Source organism: Nanorana parkeri, unplaced genomic scaffold (assembly GCF_000935625.1).
Source record: "Nanorana parkeri isolate BGI_ZX_2015 unplaced genomic scaffold, ASM93562v1 scaffold1017, whole genome shotgun sequence".
NCBI classification, from domain to species: Eukaryota; Metazoa; Chordata; class Amphibia; order Anura; family Dicroglossidae; genus Nanorana; species Nanorana parkeri.
Window position 1 is genome coordinate 268841 of NW_017307285.1, and position 15576 is coordinate 284416.

Genomic DNA, 15576 nt, shown 5'->3' on the forward strand with positions numbered 1-15576 from the left:
ACTGAGTGTAGTTGCACTTTAATACCATTAACTTGGATGAACACACAGTCACTTTTATATATTTATTTGTAAGCACTTTTGTCTATTTATAATATGTGTGTTTAAGGTAATGTATAACACATGAGATGTGTATATATAACAAGGTTGGGATTTTATTGATACAAATTTATGTAGATGCAAGGAGTAAGTTTTTGATACCAGTTCTGACACAATTATTTTTTCAATTTTAAATAATATAACTATATTATTCTAGTGTTGCTGCTATCACGCATTTGTCGCGGGGTCTGTTTGAATTAGCTGGACTTGGTTGTTTCTGCTGGAGCCATATTTTTGTGCTCAAACATGTTTTAGGCTCCCGGGGGTACAAATAGCTTTCAGGTCTTTAAGGCTTGATGGCAAACATTCTGCAGTGTAGTTAATGTAGGTAAATTGGGGATCTTTATATAGGCGTGATGTTCAGGTGTCCGCAAAATGTTGATCATATAGTGCAAGTCTTTAAAATGTCAGGTCTAGACCTACTAGCCAGGCAAAAACCTTACTCTCCACCAGTTGTCCCACCAAACCTTGCTCAGGTCTGCCTCCAACCCCACCCCAGGCCCGCCCTCCAACCACGCCCCCTTAAAGCTTATGAAATTACATTTTTCTTTAGAATAAAGAGTCCAAAATATAAAAAACAGCAATTATAACATAGCTTTATATTATGTTAACAGGGTGCAGATAAGATACCACAGTCAAAACTGGGGGGGCACTGATCATTTTCACCACTACCATATGAGGATGTGTGTATGGGCAGCGTACGACCGCTTCTACTGTAAGGTCGTACGACTTTTGTCTTCCAAGCACGCTGGAAAACCTGCCGAAAATCGTACGATTTTTGGCGTGGTTGGAAAACGAATGCCGCACAGGCCGGTGTGCCCACTCAGCACTGCAATCATCGGAAGCCCTCCCCTCAGCATTCGCGGGAGCTCAGAACTGTCAGAGCTCCGCCGAAGGAAGCCAGAACTGACAGAAGCTGCTCTGCTCTCAAATTTCCACAAAATGCGAGCAGGCGAGTGGAAATTTTAAGCCCTGATATAGTGTATGCTGAAATCGCATTGTTTTTGCTTTACAGTGTAAAGACAAAAAAAAATGTATCGGTCTTACATCTGTAAAGCTTGCCAAGTCTGTTTTCAATAAACACATTAAATACAACACCTATTCAAAATGTAAATAACAAGAACTGAAGTCACCAGTATATAGTATACCGTATTTTTCCGTCTATAAGACGCCCCCATGTGTAGGACGCCCCCCACTTTTCTTACCCAAAATTCAGAAATCAATATTTTCCATGCTCTTTTGCATAACTGATTACATCCAGTTTAAATTTTGCAGAGTAAGACGGCTGCTTACTGGTACCGGTATTTTTTTTGTTTTCTGACATTTTTATGGGCTCAGAATGCTTCGACATTACTGCTCCCTGTTGCATCTGGCCACTGGCTACACGCTCTCCGCATCATCAGCTGACGTCGGGTTACCTAAGGCTCATGATTGGAGGAAACCTGTTAGCTTGTCTCTGCAGTCGGAAGTTTCATTTGTGAGGCTAGTTTGCAGAGGTATCGGCAGTTTCGCAACCGCAGTTCTCCTCTCGGGTCCCCGTGTATAAGACTCCCCTCCATTTTTAAGGTAAATATTTTTAAAGAAATATATAGACTTATACACGGAAAAATACAGTATATTGCGAGTGTGTGTGTGTCTCATCTAACTGGGGGGGGGGAAACCCTGTGTACTCACTGTTCTGCTAATCTGCGGCATGTATTTCCTGGAAATGATCCTGTGCCTATTTGTCTTAATTTGTTTTTGATTACTTCATTTCAATATTAATATGAAGTCAATACAGAGTTTATGGTATGGTATAGTATGTGGTATGGTATTAGTTAGACCTATTTTTTTAATAGTAACTCTCAAGCAGCCAGAAACGCCATTTATCCGGAATCTACCAATTGCTGTGGGTGCCGGATAATGGGGAGTTTTCTGTATATATTTTATCAGTAAAAACAACAGACCCCTATATGTGACTTCCATAGTTCCCTTAGAGGTTTGTCATTTTTATAAATTCTGCATGTCTATTTTCAATATTTAATGATGCTTTTCATATTGACTCTTTGTATGAATAGGGTTGTTATCCATTAAATCATTTGACATTACAGAAACAGATAAGATCCCCCCTTTTACCTATCATAAAAACAAGAGTATTTCTAAATGAAAGACCTGGATATCTTAGCTCCTGTAACAGTATGTAACGTTTGCTAGTGGAAGTCCTGGTAATAGAAGAAATAGAGGAATGTACTATGCCTTGCTAACTCCAGCTAAAACTTTTTTAGGAGGGAGTATGAATGTCTCAAGTTATACATGCATTATATGTCCTCCTTGGGAGATGGTAAATGATGTCTTTGTGCCCATAGAGTAGATTTCTCTTCTGTTCCTGATATGGCTGACATCCATAGAAGACTTAGGGGAAGTCTCTCTCAAAGGGACATATACAGTAATTAAATCCCGACAGAAGTACTAAACCTTCCCCACACTAATATTTGTTTTTAAGGATACTTGTGTCCTTAATATTTGTTAAATTGACAGGAAATTGAGAGACTATTCCTTACTTCCTGTTCTGTTTAACTCCTGCCCAATAGACAGAAAGTAAGGAGAAATGTTGCCATATAGAGACACAGACAACAATTAAACCTGCAGTAAGTTCTAACCCTTCCTCTTTCTACCCAAAACCTAAAGTGTTTGTCGCGGCACAATAAAAAACACATATGCAGTACATCTCTAGCAATACCTGCTGAATGTTGTATCCCTTTAAACCTCTGTTGATCCTGTTGTGGGCTGACAACACACAGGATATTTTGTGGACTGTGTGGTGTCAGCCCTGCCCAATGATCTTTTTCTGAACTTCTCACACTCCCCCTATCCTATTCTCCACAACATATGGCCTCATTATTCTGTGGTCTAGGATAAGAACTGGAAGGTCTAATTAGCTTCCTTGAGATAATGCAGGAAGTGTGGAGAGGACAGCTTTAAATTCCTGACATGATAGTATGTTTACCAGACCAAAAGGTAGAAAATAAGAGAAGTTCTCCATTTGGGGTTACAGGCACTTTAAATAAAAATTTGTCTACAGTTTCTAAGTAAGGATCTGCATTTTAGTTAAAGTGGAATTACTATAAAAAATGTTTTGGAGGACACTTGTAAATAAACTACATTGCTTGTCTTTATTTCTATCCATGACATTTTTCTACAATTGTATTTATAACCCCTGCGGCCCACTGTGTATATGGTGTAGATTCTGCTGATGGGATCCACTGTTCCAATATGCTCATCTCAGTGGGAGAGAATGTTTAATACTTCCCGGATCCCCGGAGAAGAAGCAGGTAAGAGCAGCCAGTGGTCGTAGAATCAGTACGCGCTAATTGTCAAATATTAACTGTGAGATTTCTCGCCCGTCACATCTACATGGATGTCGGCTTCCAGGAATAGCACTAGATTAGGTGACAACAGGTCAAAGTGTTGATTTGCCAGATACAATTTGGCTTTGTCATTGACAAGGAACCATTTATAATACTACATGGAAGTTTCATCTAAAAATGTCAAGGCTTACACTATATTAGTACTATATTTACTGAATTTGGTCTAATTGCGGCAATTTTCTAAATTCATTCTTGACCGATGGTGGTCAAACAGGCACAGTTTTCAATGAAGGCAATTTTGTATGGAATCTCGCAGGTAATATTTCACATTGATGTCCTTCCCTCATCTAGATGGCTGCTTGGCTCTGCCTTTCCCTATTTTGTGTTTCCATTCTAGGTTCATCTGGGTCCTCTCATGTTTTTGTATCGCTTTTATTTTTATATCACTTTATGCCTGTTTGAGCATACTTTATTTTCCATAATCTCCCCTTATTTATCTCATCCTTTGTTTCCTTTCAGCTTATGATTAATAATACCATTCCAATGTGTTCCTCCCAGTATGAACGAATGTTCAATGCTAGCCGTATACCTGGCGTTGAGACAGGTACAGCTTTGGCCCTGTCTTGCATGTTGTCAGTCATCTCAATTGTAGCGCATGTGCAGCAAGAACCATATTTGAACACGCACGTGGCAACATAATACTTGATTTTTGTATGTTTTTGTCATTTTTTGTTGTATTGTTATGAAGTGAAAAGCAAGAGCCTAACATTACCAGAGTGGACCATTTACAAACTGACTGCTGTCTACTGTATGTCTCTGGAATATTCTGAATCTTTACACACATGGCACGTTTTGTTGCCAGTGTTGTTTTCAGTTTATTTCTGAGACACTGAGAAAAATGTTAAAGCTGAAATCTGGGCACGAAGTTTTATTTTATTTTATTCCTAGCCACACAGGATATAAATGCACCAAATGCCTTACTTGAACTTGTAAAAGTAATAGTGACACCATCACTGTGTTGCACATGTGCAGAAAGCAGGGTTGTGAATGATACACATCAGTTCTGCCCACTACAGGCAAGGTACGGATGCAAGACCAAGCACCCTGCACAAGGAGAGAGTGCAGCAGTGAACAGTCTTTATTACAGGAAGTCTTTATTACAGGAAGCTGTTTCACACTAGATTACTGTACAGATCTGGAAGAATCTTGCCTCTTGTATTTAGACAATAATTGTTTAGGCCAGATGTCGGCTTTAAATAGCACTCTCTCCCAAAAATTATCTGGAATATAAGCCCTCATTCACACGAGAAAAGGCCGGCACGTACAGCTCCGTATCGCTCAGCTCCTGGGAAGGGCAGGTGCTGCGTGTGATTTAGTACACAGCCCCTGCCCTTCTCTATGGGACTACGCGGCCGTGCGCCGCCCTACGCTCACCCCAAGTGTAGGTCCGTACGGGTGCATATTTCCTGGCTCGGACGCAGACAGGATCCATCCTGTCAGCGTACGAGTACGCTCACCCGCACGGACGTGCAGGGCGGTGAACGTAGGGTGGCGTACGGCCACATACTCCCATAGAGAAGGATGGGGGAGGCGTACTAATCACACGCAGCACCTGTCCTTCCCGGGAGCTGAGCGATACGGCCGTGCATGTAGCACAGAGCTGTACGTGCCGGCCGTTTTTAGTGTGAATGAGGGCTTACTGTAGTTAACCACTTCTAATAATAATAACAATTCTTATTTTACCTGCAGAGGTTTTCTCTGACGCTTAGTACAGTGGAGCATGAGGCACCATTGCATGTGTTCTTTATAATGTCAATGTACCCCAAGCAGTACAGACATCACCTGCATATTGATAGAAATAGCTACATTGTCCATTTTTCACTGAAGGTTTAAAGGGAATATATAGTGGTTTAAATACATTTTCTGTCTTTATTATGATGAGAGCTAAACAAAAATAAATTGTGTTTTCATTTGCAAGCAGCAGGCAGAACCCAAAGCTTCCTTTCACACGTTTTCAAGACTATTCTTTTTTGCTTAGCTTGTTGTTTTCAAAGCTCAGCAGCTCAAGCTGAAGTGAACATAGCCAACTGAATGAGTCAGAGAAGTGACTAATCTCCTTCCCTGTCTTAAGACTAGGCTCCATAAACTTTCAATTGGGGAGAGAGTATGAAAGGAAACCTCTTCTGCTGAGCTCTCTTTAGGAACCCATATTGTTCTATGACACCTTTTGTTAAAGGTTAATTTGTAAGACACAATTAATATATAAAAAGTAAAAATAAATGGTTTCCCTTTAAGAAACCTGTTTTTATTAGGAGCAGTACACCAGGTTTATTGCAGCTAAGCTTTGCCGGGGGTTTGATAACTTGACATGTGGGTGTATATGAGTGGTTTCTGTTTGCTGCTTTTAGACATAGGGTAACTGATTTAATTGCTAGGCTCATGGGGAAGACGTGTGTCAGCAGAAATAGATGCACAGCTTGTACACTTGCAGCTTTAGTGAGCCCTATTAGCAATACCAGTTCTGTTCCTTCCAGCTATGGCAGAATTGTAATGGGTGCAGGGCATGCAGGTTCTTTTGTAGGCTTGCTTTCCATTTGTTCTTCTGGTAGGGTAAGAATCAATAATACCTACTAGGCAGGGCAGTTAGACCATCCCCATACAAAGGAACTTCTGTAGATTTCTGTTGTACATAAGAGTTGGATGCATATAGGCATACCACAATAGCATTATTACACATTAATGCATGGGGCACATGCCCTTATCTATGTGTAAAAGAAACATGTCATGCAGAAAGCACCCATGTAGTTTTGTACTCCCTAGATAGTGTAGAGTATTTATTGAAATTATGTGTGTTTTGTTGGTTTAAAATGATTGCAGGCCTGTATTCCTATGACCAGAAATTATTGCATACCTCTGCTGCTAGTCTGTGAATAGGTTTAGTATGGATCATCCTAATCAACTGGTACATACATAAATAAATATATCTTACTTCCTGTACATCTGCTTTTAAGTTTCCCAACAATTCACTGAAATACCTACCTGTGCTCTACATCAGTCAGCAGGTTTGTTTGTAAATGGATCACACTGTAAGCTAGCTTTGCAATAACAGCGTGATGTAAGACAAGTCTGTATTTGAATTGCCACTCAATGCTTTTTGCATCATTTTTGTCACCTAAATGTTGCTTAGCACATCACAGTCTATTTTTTCACCAAAAAACAAAACACCTTATAATTCACCTGCTTTCACTTGCTTGCATTATCTAATCTTTTTCTAACCCGATATTGTTTTACTGTCAGGGGTTTAACAATGCAACTTCTTCCTCTGACCGTAAAACTGCAATTTTCCTGTTGAGCTAACTTCTTTCCGCTTTTGGATCAGGGTGGGGGTTATTATTTAATAAATGTTTTGTAACTATGTTGATAAATCAATAGGGGGGTTTAGCCCTTAAGTACTACATAAGTACTACCCCAAAATTGTTAGATTTGAGTGTTAGATTTGAGTTAACCTTTAGTGAAGCATAGAGTATATTGTATGCAATTCAGTCAAATAAAGAGAGGGAGGAGTCAGACAGTGTTGGTATTACACATGTGTGCTGTCTGTATTAGTGGTAGAAGATTATAAATAATTAGTTAGTTTATACTTAATGCTAACATGAAGATATGTTACCAACTTTGCCAGAATGGACAGATAAATAGTAATAGAAGTGCTGAGATACTTACCCTTTGTGGAGTAAATGCTGCCCTGGTTTCCTTCCAGTGCCTATTTTATAGCCCAAAGCCTAGACAGTTGGGAAAGTCGTCTTTGTGGAAGGATAGTATCTAAGTTCAGATTGGCTGATCCTCTTTGCTTTTTGTTATGTTGTAACTGCTGTAAAGAGCTGGAAGCAGATTTTTTACCAAGAAGGGTAAATATTTCAGCCCCACTATTGCTTTTTATTTTTGCATACCAGCAAGACTTTTAGCAAAGTTAGCTAAACATTTGAGTACATGTTCACTTTAATGTCATTTACTCCAGATTCCTTATGCAGCAACAGTGCAAATAGTGACATCTGGAGGAATTTTGCCATGTTGGATCATCACATTCAGGCCTCTTCATACAGAACAACACAAATGTTTCTGGTGGAGGACCGATACCGGTACTTCCGATAGCATGGAGCCAGCTTCCTGGGCAATCAGGAAGCCAGGCTGCGTGTCATTACCCGCCGCCCAGCTTTTTGATTGCCCCGGAAGCCGACTCCTTGATAATTGGCCAGCTCCATGCCGATTGGCCGAGAAGCCGGCTTCCCAGTAATTTCAGCATGGAGTCGGCTTCCCGGCCAATCAGGAAGCTGTGAGGTGGATTATTACCCGCCACCCAGATTCCTGATTGGCCGGGAAGCCTACTCCGTGTTGTTTGGCCGGGTCGATGCTGATTGGCTGGGAAGCCGCCTTCCCGGCTAATCCGCGTCGAGCTGGCCAAGCAGCATGGAGCTGTCATTACCCACCGCCCGACATCCTGATTGGGTGGGAAGCTGGCTCCATGCTCCCTCGCGGCACTGCCGGTCAGGGGGAATCTTCCTCTGACTGGAAGTTCCGGTATCGGGGGTAGGTATCGGAGCATTTGGGCCAGTATGAGTATTCGCCCAAATACTCTGTATCGGCACCGATACTTAAAAGACATATAATATTTTAAACAGAAATATGTGAGTAAGGACCTTTTCAGCCCTGTAATAAAAGCACATGAGAGGCAGCCACAGACCTTCTATACCTTACACTAAGCAGCACATTAAGTGGGTTATATTTAAGGTTGAATTCAGTTAGTGAAGTTAGTTATTTGGAGAAAATCTCCATTGAGAATGAAGCTGAAAAGTCTTGATCAAGCTCATAAACCATTAAAACAGGTGTTTCTTATCATAACAGTGTGTATGATTTGCATAGAGAGCGGCAGAATCGTGCTGCATAAATTTTACTAATTCTTTAGGCAGCACAACAGTAACATAAACCAGTCTTTACAGGAAGGATTAGTACCAACTCATTTTGTCCTACAACACCTAATTGAAGTCTGCCTTTGGAGGAAGGGAAGTTGAAAAGACAGATCAAGACTGACATAGGCTCTTGATTTTATAACTGTAATTCTCTGACCATTGTAGACACCATTCAGCATGTAAAGGACACCAGGCACATTGTTGTCTACCACAAGGGACGCTACTTCAAATTGTGGCTGTATCATGATGGACGACTGCTGAAGCCCAGGGAGATTGAACAGCAGATTCAAAGAATCCTAGATGACAAATCTGAGCCCCAGGCAGGAGAGGAGCACCTAGCTGCCCTTACAGCTGGAGACAGGTAAGTAGTGGACTGCTCTTGTATGATCTGGTTAGTACACCGGCCAGGGGCTCCTCCTAGTGGGTCCCGAGGGGGTGGGACCTTGAACTTCAAAACATACAGTATGTAAAAAGTACTCTATGTAGGCTATATACAATGAAATTACTATTCTTCAAATCTTGCTATGTGTGAATACAATACATATAACCATTCTTTATATTGTATTCCCACCATCTCCTTTACAGGAGATGAAATATCATAACAAGCTGACAGTCAAAGGACCTACTTATAAAGAGGTCAATGAGCATACCTTTTCAAACAGCCAGTCCTTTGATAATATGCAGGATCATTTGCACACTATTTATAGACAGCCAGCACTTACATCTAGTGAAGTTACCATTAAGCATTTGCCTAATCTGACCTTGCATACCCTGCTATTTCCAATGGAAAGATCAGAAGAGTTTTGGGTATTACCCCCAGACCTGTCTCTTCTAATGCCGGACCATTTCCAGGATTACAAATACTGGGAACATTAATAGCAAATGTGAGGGAGATCTGAGCAAAACTGGGAAGAGGAAGTTTCTTGGATTCTTCCATAGTTTCCAGTAGGATCCCTGGGACTTCCTGCACTGGTTCCTCAAATAAAATATAGCTTGGAGTTGTAGAGCATGGCACCTTGAGATTTGGTCCACCCGCTGCTGGCATTAGGCCTAAATTCAGACAGTGAAGAGGTATCCAATATAAAGCTAAACTCCAGGCAAAAAGCTAAACACACTGTTCATCTGTTTTGTTCACCTGGTGTTGTGATCCAGTCAACCCTGCCAGACGGAATAGCCAGCTTGGTGACCTCTATTGAAATATAGCTCGGTCAACCACCTGCTGATTAGGCAAGCAAGGAGCATTAGCACAATAAAATTATTACTCTGCTCATTCTCCTATTTGCTCCCTGTCACCAAACACCCAGAGAGAGATCGACAGCACTAAGCAGTTAAGTAGTACCTGATTGGTCTACACTGCTGCCCCTCTTTCTAAAATCTAGTATTCAGTAGAGAAAAGAAAATCTAATATTAAGACATATGTTCGGATTTGTTAATAAGTATACTGTATAACTAGAAATAAACGGCAATCTCCTATTACTTGCCTAAAGTTCCGCTTTCCCCAGCTGTGATGGAATACCCAGTCCAGTGGTTATGTAAAGCTCTGTTTGCTCCATATTCATAATATCTGAGCTTTAAAACTTTATTTTGACGCTCAGTCTGTGTCATTCAACAATGTTACAGGTTTTTAATAGCTATGCACACATGAAAGGAAACTATGACAAATTTTATGTTTGTGACTAAAGATATAAATTATACCATACATTTAACTATTTCCATTCAGTGCTTGGATATGTAGATATTATTAAAATAGCACAGTATAATTTTTTAGTTTAAATGTTCTTTTAATGCCCAACTTTCTTATTCACATATAAATGTCATAGTTGCACTTTTAAATCACAGCAACCCATAGTAACCAGCCAGAATTCACTTTGATGAAGCTACCCCTGTTTATGATCGGTTCTGATTAAGAATTAGCACTTAATAAGAACTGAATAAGGGCTTGTGTCTACGATTTTTGGGCTTACGTTAATGGCATCAGTCATTGACACTCTTCTGAGATTGTTCATAATTAATTAACAGGTGCATTGGACCTGCAGTTGACCTCCTTTTGACCTGCATTTACCTGCTTCAAACTGGTTTTGCATTCCCATAGTCTGGCAAAGAAATGCAAAAAACATCTTATGCCAACAAAAGCCTGCTGATTGTCACGATCTGGGATCAGACTCAGAGTCCAGTAGCTGAAACAGCAGGCAAATTCATGGTATAACAGGCCAGGTTTGGTACACAAGCAAACGGTAGTAGTATAGGAACAGGCAGAAGCGTAGTCAGCGAACAAGCCGAGGTCAGTAGCCAAAGGTATCCGGTATGAAGCAGAAGACAATGAAAGTAGTCAGTGAATCAGCAGTCAAAGGTCGGTACACGGGTAGCAGTATGAGTAGATTGTATCACAGAGGGAGCAGGAAGCAAGATATTGGCAGGAGCACAATAATCTGGCAAACAGGAAGTGCAGAGGCATGGCTTAAATATGAAGTTGAAGGGAGGTGCAAGGAGTTCAAAGTTCAGCACAAACTAGGTTTAACTGAGGATTACACAGGAGATCAGGCAAGTGGATATCCAAGGTTCTAAGGTGGCTCAGCAGGTAGAACCACTGCCAGCTACAGCAGAGGCCCTGGGTTCAGATCCGGTTCCTGACACTGACACTTTAGAGCTGATTATATCTGTTGTAAAAATTCAGAGGCTAGATGTTTTCCAGTCTCTTGCTATGGAAACAGTAACCCCTATATGCAATACACTAATTTCCAAATGTTGATAACATATAAATAATCCTTCACAGAGTACCTAAGTGTCATTCTGCAGGAAATGCACTATACAGATATTAGGTTTTTATACCTGTGATAACACCATTTCATTTTGATGTGTATAATACAGAGTTCCATGGGCCAATGCTCGTAAAACCTACTTTGCAAATGGAAAGAACAAGCAGAGCCTAGATGCAGTTGAGAAAGCAGCTTTCTTTGTTACCCTGGATGACACTGAACAGGGATACAACAAGGATGACCCTGTGACATCTCTTGACAAATATGCCAAGTCTCTCTTACATGGGAAATGCTATGACAGGTATTCTTCTTTTAATGATGTTTGTATATAGGGGTTCCCTCTGTATTATTTATTGTATTTGTGCATCTATTTATATGCATTTAGTAGATTATATTTGGCTAAGTAGACTAAAACTTTTTTAATAGGTTTAATGCACCCAGAAATAAAATCAATCTCTGTCCAAATTTATTTTAACATAATCCAGCCCCCTTTCCCAGTAAAGCCTTTGACCATGTGACAAAATGACATGCATTGCTAAGGTCTTCACTCTAATGAAGGCCAGATACAATATGGTGCCCTCAGTACTTTCTCCAAATGCAAGGTCCCTGATGGATTACATATCGGGCACTATATGGGAGTGAGGGTTACTGGCTGTGACAGCTGACAATCGTTTTTCTCAACATACATAGTGGCACAGCGCTGTGTGGCTGCTGAGGGTGAAAATGCTGCAGTGAATTTAATGCAAGCTCTGCAGTGTTGTCACCCTCCTGTTGAAGGACTGGAGCACTGGCAGGAAAACCGGTTTAGAAATAAATGAGATTTGATTAGTTACCTTTCCTTCCCTTTCCCCACTGCTTTCTTCAGCCACCGCAAGTGAAGCAATAACCTCTGCTCAGAGTTGTTCTGATTGAAATTTCCAAGACTAGGGACTTCCCCCCTCATGTAATTAAGTCACATGTTTTGCCATGTTCAGAAATACTGGTTTTCTTCACTTTCATCAATTAACTGAACGGCAGGTGAGCAAAGGAAAGGTGAGTTTGTGCCGATGGAGACCTTTAAAGGAAATTATACATAGGTCTACCTTAAAATTAAAGGTTGTATCTGGAGTGATGCACCCAATGGCTTCTTACATCTAATTGGGACTTCTGTCTCCATCTACATCCTTCCATAACATCAGATTGCAATGACATCCAAACCCAAGAGAGCATCCCACCGCTCGGTCTAGATCCTGGCCCCAACGCAAGTGCCGGCCGGGGAGCCATCCGCACTCCACTGCAACTCAGCCCAAAAATGGCTTCACAGTATGAATTGTCATCCACTATATCTTTATTAAAATACAGCTGACAAAGTATTGGTCTCCACCTGATGGTCTCCCACCTCCTAACGTGTTTTCCCTTCTCAGGCTTAATCGTGGAGGCGATCAGATCACAAAAAATAGAGCAGTTGTACTATTGGCACATTTCATCATGACATGGTAGCAGTTTTACCACTGGGCGTGTTTAAACTATAACAGATCTTTAAAGACTGCAAAGATCCTGTAGTAACCCATAGCAAATAATCATAAAGTAGAAGCCAACTTGAAACTCTTGTACACTGTAGTACTGATCCGATGCCGAGGCCTCCAGCTTGCATTTACTCTTTGCACACATTTCCTAAGTCTGTCTATTCTCTTCTAGGTGGTTTGATAAAACAATCAGTTTCATTGTGTTCAAGAATGGGAAGATGGGCATGAACTGCGAGCATTCCTGGGCTGACGCTCCAATTTTGGGACATCTCTGGGAGGTAAATGATTTTAATCTGTTCATACACTGCCAACTTGTTCCAACAGCATTGTACAGATTAGTGGTCAATCTGTAAGAGCACGCTCAGGTTGATAACGTTAGATAAAAGTCCTTTTTATGAACCATGTTGTTGCTTCTGCCTTATACAATTTTCATTTATGATGCATGTGCAGTACGTTATGGCAACTGATAAACTTGATCTGGGATATGAAGAGGATGGACATTGTAAAGGAGAGACTAATCCTAGCATCCCCCCTCCAAGCAGACTCCCATGGGATATCCCTGAAGAGGTAAGATGCACAAAACAACAACATATAACTGGATAATAATATTTATTAGAATTAACTGTAAATTGTTGTGAATGGATTGCCTCTGCGGATCAGAAAGGACTTGTTTCCCTGTAAGAATAATTAAAGGAGAACTATGGGGTGAGTGAATTACACTCATGCCCATAGTTCGAGCCAATGCGTGACATTGAAACTGTCAAACGTCGGCTCTAAGTGAGCGAACACATACAGCTGATCCGCTCACTTCGCGATCATCTCCCTGCAGAGAGTGGTGACTGTCAGTCACCGCTCCCCCCGTAGGGATTCCCCCTCTCCCTTCTCCGATCCTCCAGTGCTGACTGGAGGGACGGATGGGGATGGGACCGGCACAGCTGGCTCTAGAGAGGCAGAGCCAGCTAGCTGGATCTCAACAGTATTGTCGGGATGCGTCCTGGCTATGGCGCTCTCAGCATATTGCCCGCTATATGCTGAGTTTTGGGTCATGGGAGGACACAGTATATGTCCTCCCGTGACCTTGAGGAGAATTGTGGTTAAAAAAAAAACGTTGCCCCATAGTTCTCCTTTAAGTCATGCTTTATTAAGGTTTTAGGTTGTCTTCTTCTGGAGCAACGGCAGATTTGAGGATGCATGGTGTGTTTTAATTTATTTGTCGTTTTTTTTTATTTTAATGTATAATAAATGTTTTTCAGCCTAACTACATAACTGTGTAAGATAATTATTCCACTCAGATTTGTTTTCAGGGATTTTTTTTTTTTGTTTAGGTACTGAACACTCTTCTTCTTTAAGAAGTTGCTCTTGTGGTGTATTAATTAACCTTGTGCCAGCACTTTTCCTACTCCACACATCGCAAGGTTCAGTAGAGAGATACATCATGACTTGTGCCTAGAAAATTGTTAAGAGTCACATCAGTGTAGAGGGATTGTCTAGTCCAGTGGTTCTCAACTCGTGGGTCGCGACCCAAAAGTGGGTCGCGACACCCTCTGCAGTGGGTCGCGGCGTCATGTCTGCATAGACCGGCCCATCTGCATTAGAGAGAACTAGAGGGGGAATTTGTGGTTCAGCCTGTGGAACCTCATAATGTCAAACTGTCCCCTCTCTCCCGGCCTCCCCCGGGCTCTCCGATAAAGTGGTACGGCCCGGGGAGAGAGGGGACTATTTCCTCACTTTCGGGCCGGCGCATTAATATCGGGCCGCGGCGCCCGACAATTAAGTTATAGTTCCGGTCTGCACGGGAGAGTACAGCAGATATCAATTCGCCGCTGTATCTACTGTACTCTCCAGTCCAGATAGTTCAGTCGGCTGGAATCAGAATTCATTTACTTTCAGCAAAATATATATTGCTGAATACTGCACAAGTTGTTTTGTGTAATAAATTTAAATGTTTCAGAAATGAAATCATTTTTGGGTCACGCCTTAATGACCAAGGAAAGATGTGGGTCCCGAGGTTACACAGGTTGAGAACCACTGATCTAGTCAACACTAAATAGATTGCCTAAGGCTTTTGTTTGCTTTCTGGCCATTGACTGATGTGGTATTTGTTGCTTACAAGTCAGTTACAATGCAAAGTTATTATGATTACTGCTAATACAGACTGTGCTGGCCAATGTGAATCTCTTCTGAGCCTTCTTTTTTCTGTGGCATTCCAGAGGAAAGGAGAGATTCTAATTGGCCAGCACAGTCACATGGCTGCAATGACCAATCACCGCTCCCCATTGCAATAATTATGTTGCTATACACACTTCGGGCCTTTTAACCCTTTCGCTGCCAAGCCCTCCGGAACATTTTTCAAATCAGCTGGCCAAGCCATTTTTGAATTTTCTGCAATTTTTTCCTATTGGTTTAATTTTCAACTGCTGCGTTGCTAGCGTTTGTAAAAGACCCCCCAAACCATATATTTTCTGAAAGCGCAGGCCCGGTAGAATAAAAAGATGGTGATACTAAATTTGTAGGCCCTGCGATAATTGCGCAAATGTTTCTCAAATTAATATTAAACTGATAAAAATACACAATTCAATTGTTAAAACACACCAAAATCAGTATCCGTGCACAAAATAAATTATTTTCTGACTAAATCTAAAAGATAAAACTGTATTGAGTTAATAAATAACAAATATTAGCAAATTTGTAATTGCGCCTTTTTGCGAAAAGGTAAAAAAATGAACGTATGCAAAACCTGTAAATAATCGACTTATGTAAAAAATTGTTTTGGTGTTTGTGTTGTGATAAAATGATACAGGTGTATATTTAATTGCAACACAAGGTATCACAACGCATGGCAATGAGTCACAAAGCTTTGCCATGCGCTGCCACAGTTAATTTAATGTTTTTTTTTAAAGAAAAAAAA

At 41.0% G+C, this 15576-nt stretch overlaps 1 protein-coding gene across 2 annotated transcripts in view; it reads left to right on the top strand.

Moving 5' to 3' along the window:
- The window catches only part of CPT1A (carnitine palmitoyltransferase 1A), a 72672-nt gene that overhangs the window by 42087 nt on the left and 15009 nt on the right, over nucleotides 1-15576 (top strand). The window contains exons 9-13 of one of the 2 annotated variants that reach the window (XM_018567180.1): nucleotides 3320-3407; nucleotides 8573-8768; nucleotides 11276-11464; nucleotides 12841-12946; nucleotides 13119-13235. In XM_018567180.1, coding sequence (XP_018422682.1) covers nucleotides 3320-3407; nucleotides 8573-8768; nucleotides 11276-11464; nucleotides 12841-12946; nucleotides 13119-13235 — 696 coding nt within the window. Of the gene's footprint in view, nucleotides 1-3319; nucleotides 3408-3962; nucleotides 4048-8572; nucleotides 8769-11275; nucleotides 11465-12840; nucleotides 12947-13118; nucleotides 13236-15576 lie in introns of both variants that reach the window. The other variant, XM_018567181.1, reaches the window with a different exon arrangement.